Source organism: Drosophila ananassae (genome assembly GCF_017639315.1).
Source record: "Drosophila ananassae strain 14024-0371.13 chromosome Y unlocalized genomic scaffold, ASM1763931v2 tig00000100, whole genome shotgun sequence".
In the NCBI taxonomy this organism is placed as follows: domain Eukaryota; kingdom Metazoa; phylum Arthropoda; class Insecta; order Diptera; family Drosophilidae; genus Drosophila; species Drosophila ananassae.
Window position 1 is genome coordinate 581,904 of NW_025319062.1, and position 7,551 is coordinate 589,454.

Here is a 7,551-nt window from a genome sequence, read left to right on the forward strand (position 1 = left end):
GCATCCCAAATAAGGGTTCGGAATTATGAACACATCGCCAATGTTCGCGCCAATAACCCGGAACTGCGGGAGGAAACTCGGGCACGGGAAGCCACAGCGCAGTGAAAGAATCCGTAACATTGAGCGAATTCGGGATGCTGAAGGACATGCTCATCGCCGACAGGACCCCGAGGAGCGCCGACGCTCATCATGTCACTCGGAGGACCGATCCGGAGTACCGAAGTCGCGAACGGATTCAGGATATGGAGGCACGTGCCAATCGCCGAGAGGACTCCCAGGTGCGCCGACGAGAGCAGGTGCAAAATAATTCTGATCATGCCACTCGGAGGACCAATCCGGAGTACCGTATTCCCGAACGGATTCGGGATGCCACAGCGCGCGCTGGGAAAGGAACACTGAGGAGCACCGACAAAGACGAAGGAATCCGGAAAGCAGAAATGTGGAGAAATGACCTACGCGAGATTGCATCCGAAATGTGTTTCGAGCGCACAGAGTTGGTCATTGATTTTACGAAAACCACTAATCTCCTTGAAACCGCTTTTAGTCTGCCTCATGAACGATCTCATTTCGTCCTGAACAGCACGACAACCATCACAGAAATGTGGAGACCAGACCTACGCGAGATTGCATCCGAAACTGAGGCCGTGAACCCGGCACACTTAGCGTGTAAAGCGTTTTCACAGAGCCAGCAGTGGATGGTAGGCTGGGAAGACGAGATTATCTTATTACAAGACAGTTTATTATTAATTATTAAAAATTTAAATAATTAATTTATTAAAAATTATTAAAAATTCAATAATTAATTTTTTAATAATATTGATGAACATTGTACCACTGTTACAAGGAAGCGAAACCGAACCACTGTACCAGAGGAGATTGAAGAGAGCAGTCAGTGCGAGGTAGTAAAATGCAAAGAATAGAGATAAGAATCTCTATTGAGTGAGAAATAGGAGCATTAGAATAGAAGCAACACCGTCAGAGATGAAGAAGCAGAGCAGGGCTATGTTTGGAAGAAAAATTAATAAAATTATTATTTTACCTCCAAATATATCACTACACACGAGAAGCGATATGGATCTATGAATTGCAATTTGTTTATTATTTTTATTTTTTATGTGAATAGAAATAAATACCGATTGTTTATGGAAAGCTAATAAGCAAATTTTATAAAAACGCAGTGTGCACAAAAAAATACGTCCGTCCGCTTTGAGATAAAGGAAGGAAGTCTAGAAAGTTAACGGCGAGAGCAGAGGAGCGAAGGATTAACGGCAGGAAGTGAGATTTGGAAGGATTAACGGGCGCACCAGGCACTATATAAGGAGGGCCCCTAGAGCAAATCGAGACCAAGTCCCTCCCTCTTCGTAGGCTGGGAAGACGAGATTGTCTTATTACAAGACAATAGGGCGATCAGTAGGGCGATCCTGCGTCAAGACCGTGTTGATTGACTGGGAAGGTGGGGTAGCAACGGCAACACCAGCGGCGGAAAACAAGCCTCGTAGTGGTGGGGAATTGTTAGAGCTGGGCAGCTGCCCGCAATGGTGCAACAAAGCATGATGCCGGCGATTGCACTTTGGGCAACGGGCAGCTGAACATCCGTGTGCAAAATGACCATCCTTCAAACATACAAAACAGCGAGTCAGGCGCCGCACTTTGTCGTACCGTTCCTCAAATGGCAAAGCCCTGAACCTTGGACAAGCAGGAAGCTCGTGCGCCGAAACACCACACAGGGCGCATAGAGCAGGATTGGCGTTAATAACCATGCACGAGGATCGGTTATTGGACCACCTACCTCGGCCTACTTGGTTAGCTGGTGGATACGCAGCCAAAGAAAAGTCGACACATTCAAGAGTCCGGCACCTTTGCACCAATAATCGTGCCATGGACTCCCAAGACGGAAGGCTGTCGTTGTTTCCGGCGAGAGTGTCTTCCCACTTGGCTTTTGTGGCCGGGTCCAACTTCTGACGGACAATCTGGATGAGCAAGCATCCTTGGATCTCGGCAACTGATCCGGAACTCATGAGAGCCCGCATATGCCCATTGAACCAATCCGACAGCTCCCGCAACGTAGCAACAGAACCTGGCTCGACCTCACGAAGCTGCAGGATCTCGTTGATGTGAGACTGGAAAATTAATCGCCGATTACTAAACCGATTACTATTTGTATTAAATTTATTGAGCGAATTCCGCACAATAAAACAAATAGCGGCCCGTCAATAACAACTCCCAAAATACAAGAAGAAGAAGAACAGTTTTGGCGCAGAAGCTCTTCCAAAGCTCCCAAAAGCGCATGCGCTACAAAAATGACAACAAAGTGCATGCGAATCTGAGAGACAAAAGAGAAGATTAAATGCCGCTGCAGATGAACAAATTATCAATATTCTAATTAGCCTATCTGGTGGCTGCTTAGCCCAACAACCATCAAATACTGGTATAAGCTTTGATGCAGTGTTGATAATATCAGTATTTTATTGTGCCATTGTAAGAAATTTTATTTTTTTCCTCGTTACTTTTTTTTTTAATAACATTTTATTATATTTTGCATCGTTAATATTTGTTGTTTGTGTGCTTTGTTCTCTCTTTTTTTTTTAAATTTTGTACAAGTCGATTGCTTGGCTCGTATATCTTTTTCTCAAACATTTATTGTGAAGTTTGTATAGTTTATAAAAGCAATTGGCACACATTATGACAACAATTATTAATAGCATAATATTTACAAATTCCGAATTAATGTTATTTGGCTCAACTTTATTTATTAAGTTAGCAGTAAAATCCACTGTCTTAACGTCAACCATAGCCATTGTTATACCCTTGCAGAGGGTATTATAATTTTGGTCAAAAGTGTGCAACGCAGTGAAGGAGACATCTCCGACTATATCCTATAGCTGCCATATAACTGATTGATCGGAAATGCCATAAAATTGGTGTTTTTTAAGTTGGGGGGTTGAGACTTTCCACACATCTTATATTTGGCCAAAATATCTTGTCTACAAAATTTCATAAGGATCGTACGACTATCGGTCGATCGGAATTGGTATAACTTTGTTGTTTTTTAAGTTAGAAAGATGGGAGATTTCATAAGGATGGGCCTACTATATCCTATAGCTGCCATATAACTGAACGATTGGAATAGGCATAACTTTTGTGTCTTTTAAGCTAGAATGATGGGATTTTCTACGGATTCCATTTTGGGCAATCTTATTTGTTCTGCCAAATTTCATTATGATCGGCTAACTATATCCTATAGCGGGCATATGGCTGAACGATCGGAAATGGCACAACCTTAACTGATGACTTTTTGAAAATATGAGATTAAAAACTCCAATTTAATTGACGAAAATATTGTCAACTATTTTAATTAGACCTCGGAATTTGCATATTTTCTCATTTTTTATCCATTTGATGCCAAATTGTGTATTTAGACATTACATTTTTCAAATATTAGAATTTTTAAAAAACATATTAAAAGTATGTTAAATATATGCAATAAATATGTAAAAATTTTCCAAAAAATATGCAATTAAATTTCGTAAAAAAAGGTATATCTACTTTTTAAATATTAATAAACCAGGAATGAAACGTGGGTAACGTAACGTAAATATATAAAATTATTTTTTTAAGTGATTTACGTGTTCACTTGTGGTTTTAAAAAAACGAGTTCAAGCTAATATTTAAGTCATGCCAAAAATAAATATTCATATGGAATTACCCCCTGAACCCATAATAACCAGATGGGGTGCGTGGTTAAAAGCGCCATCATATTATGCAAATAACATGGAAGGAATTGCAGAGGTTCTTAATATACTAAACACAGAAGACGCTGAATCCATAGAGCAGGCAAAAGATCTCATGAAAAATCCTCAACTACATCGGGATTTTATATTTATAAAATCGAATTTTAATAGAATTGCCGAAATAATAACTTCCTTGGAAGCGAGGGGCCTTCCATTTTCAAGAGCGATGGAATTGTTTGAAAATGAAATTTGGGAAATCAGATTATTTTGTCCAAAATAGAAACTGTACAAAGTGTACAAAGTTATACCAATTCCGATCGTTCTATCACAGCTATAGGATATAGTTGGCCGATCCTTATGAAATTTTGTACACAAGATATTTTGGTCAAATATAACATGTGTGGAAAGTCTCAAAGCCCTCTAACTTAAAAAACACTATAGTTATGGCATTACCGATCAATCATTTATATGGCAGCTATAGGACATAGTCGATTTCTTTCTTCCGCACGCTTTTACAAAAAATTATCTTATATTATATGTACTATATGTATGTATGTATATTTAATATTTTATGTATAACTACAGGCATGCTCCGGTTATCTGAACGTTGATGACCCGTATCCTCTGCGTCAGCTGGTCGTCGCCGGTTGGCTTCACTGACGCTCCTTCGTAGGCGAAAATGGCGGTTTGCCCCTCTCGCTGTTGATCTGCTGCAGATGTCCTGAGCCTATTGGCTCATGCGGGGCCGGTGACGGTCTTCACACTAGTCTTGGGCTTCAGGCATGCGGAATTGCAGTGGTACGGGGCAGTCGCCTGGGCACGTCTTTACCAGCGCCGGTATCTTCGTCGCATGATGTGGTTGACTTTGTTATCATCTAGTTTATATTTTGAATTTTATATGAGTGAGTTGCAGCAATTGGGCGTCTTTCTGTGAGGCATGTTTTAAAAAAATCAAGCTCGGCCTGCAATTTTTGTGCAGTCGACCACGCGGGAGGCGGTGTTTTAGTAAATAACAGATACTTTATGTGTGCTATTCTTTTGTTCACCTTATTTTTAACACCTCCGCGTCTTCCCATTGCTTGCACTTAACTCACTCAGTTATTTTTATTCTCCGTTTTCCTCGCATGTTCTTGGTTTGGCTGTTGCTGGTTTTGCTGAAACATCATCTTATCGGTCATCCTGCGTAGGACAGGTTTTCTTGTTGGACTAATATTGTGCTTGCTGCTGCTGTTATTGTTGTTCATTGATTTTGTTGTTTGATTATGCGTTCACTTTTTCCTCACGGTCGCCATGTAGAATTAAAAAAATTGTGTCTTCTCCAGTTCAGTGTCTTTATTCGGATGTCTTCTTTTTTTCTTACACAAAGGCTTGCTAGCTGTCGGCGCATCGTTTTATATATATTTATATAAAATTAAAGTAACAGTATGTATAAACGGGCAGAGAGTTATGCATGCACATTGTATGTATATAAGTGGTCAGCGTGGGAACAATGCTGCCTTGGCTTTAAATGGTGAATGTAATTGCATATCATATTACGTATGTACTTGAAATGTGTTTGGGCACTTGGCACGCTGTCGCTGTTGTGTAATAAGAACTCATGTGTGCATACACCACACAAAGGGTGGTTGAACCTGGCATTAACATTAGTTTTCGCACGTCCATAACATTGATCTTCCTAAGATTTAATTATGTATAATTTAGCATATTATATAAGAATTGTTATTCTGAAATAAAGATAGTTGCGAATACAGATTAGATCGGTTCGTTACTCAGTATCAAGGTACGGCACTGAAAATTAACCTACTTGGAGTGATCCTGTGTAAAACGGATCACAAGTAGGACTCTCTTAAAGCTATCTACTTCGCGTGGCTTCAGCGCAAACGGACCATAAATAGAACTTTCATCATCGAACCTACTTCGAGTGGCTCCTGTGTAAACGGACTACAAGTAGAGCTTCATTATCTAATCTACTTTGAGTGTTGCTCCCGTGAATCGGACCACATCTGTACTTGAGGAGAACCAACCCAGGACTTCAAATTTCTCACGTCAACTCCAGCCTGATCACAGCAAGCGCCTGGTCAACCCGATCACTCTCTTGGGGCATCCTTGCTTGACGCCAGTGTTCATCTGGAAGGGTGCACTGATTTTTCCATTGTGCAGTACCGCCAAATCCGCATCATCGTACATAGCTTTCACTATGTTTATGATATTGAGTGGTACTCCCTTTCTTGTAAGCGCCCGCCATATCGCTGCTCTATCTACTGAGTCGAACGCCTTCTGGAAATCGATGAAGCGGCGCGCGCCATTCCACAGCATGTTCGGTGATTGCGCGTAATGTGTTCGCTTGGTCTACGCAGCTTCTGTGTGGCCTAAAGCCTCCTTGTTCATCGCGTATTGTTGGCTCGATTTTTTCCAGTAGACGTTCATTCAGTAAAGTGGCTAGCACTTTGTAGCTGGTGTTCAGCAGGGTGATTCCTCGCCAATTATTGCAATCACTGAGGTCTCCTTTCTTCGGTAGTTTTACGATGATGCCTTTCTTCCAGGATGGGTGGATTCGCTCGTTCTCCCATATGCTCTCGAAATGCGGGCGCAACTTTTCGGCCATTAGAAGCGTGTCAACTTGGAGCAGTTCTGCGGGTAGACCGTCCTCTCCGGCTGCTTTGTTGTTCTTCAATTTCCTGATTGCATCACGAATTTCTCTAACAGATGGTGTCGTGTGAGGTATTCTGGTGTTGGTGTTGGGTACAATACTTTTGAAGTCGTCATCTGCGCTGCTCGCATGCTCTGTGTGGATGATTTCTAAGAAGTGTTGTCGCCATCTGCGGATCTGGGCATCATCATCGACAAGGAGTGTTCCGTTGACATCTCATACTGGATGGTTCTGTTTTTGGTAGCTTCCAGATAGCTTACTGATTGTTTGGTATAGTGAGCGCATGTTGTTGGCGTTGGCGGCGCTCTCTGCATTTTCTGCAAGCCTATCTATCAGTGCTCTCTTGTCATTTCTGGCTGATTTCTTCACTAGCTTGCAGAGTTCCTTGTATTCATCCCGGGCTCTGCAGTCGTCATCCGCCTTCGACTTGAGGGAATTTCTTCTACTGATAAGCTTCCATGTGCGTGTCGAGATCCAGTCTGTGCTCCTGCGTTGTCGGGTGCCAAGCAAGCAATCCGCGGTGCTCCTCAGTGTGCTGCATGTGTGTTCCCAGGTGTGATTCTGCTGCGGTGTTAGCTGTTCACGCAGCATTGTTGCCAATCTGGTGGATATGACAGGGTCTCCAAGTCGGTGTAAGTTCAGGGGGGGTGGTCTTCTTGTGCTTCTTCTGGTGGCCGTGTGACTTCGTCTGAGCTTGATTAAAAGCTCTCCGACTAGTAGTTCATGGTCACTGTCAATTGACGCACTTCTCCTGTTCCGTACATCGCTAAGGGAGTGTCTCCATTTCCTACTTATGCACAGATGGTCAATTTGGTTGCGTGTATGTCCAGTCGGTGATGTCCACGTGTACTTGTGCACTTCCTTGTGGGGGAATACAGTGCCACCAATGACCAGTTGGAATGTCTGGCATAGGTCGGCCAGCCTGTCGCCGTTGTTGCTACGTGTTCCCACACCGTGTCGGCCCATGATTGCTTCCAATCCGTTGTTGTTGGGGCCTAATTTCGCGTTGAAATCTCGCATGAGAATTTTAATATCACCTCGTTTGCTCTTGGTATACATACATACAAATAGATGCAGCGATAATATTCTCGTTTTCGTTTCCCCCCGTTATCCGATGCTGTATGTATATGCACTTTTAGGCGCGTATAGTTTAACAGAGCTACAAGTGAC

General features: G+C 42.4%; 1 protein-coding gene across 1 annotated transcript; it reads right to left on the reverse strand.

The window, feature by feature from the left end:
• Positions 1–5,792: 5,792 nt before the first annotated feature.
• On the reverse strand, positions 5,793–7,347 carry LOC123258196. Its single transcript, XM_044718069.1, has 3 exons — positions 6,642–7,347; positions 5,994–6,515; positions 5,793–5,926 (listed from the first exon to the last, which is right to left on the reverse strand). Exons 1-3 carry the CDS (start codon positions 7,345–7,347, stop codon positions 5,793–5,795), a joined length of 1,362 nt encoding a protein of 453 aa, XP_044574004.1.
• Between the last annotated feature and the right edge of the window lie 204 nt (positions 7,348–7,551).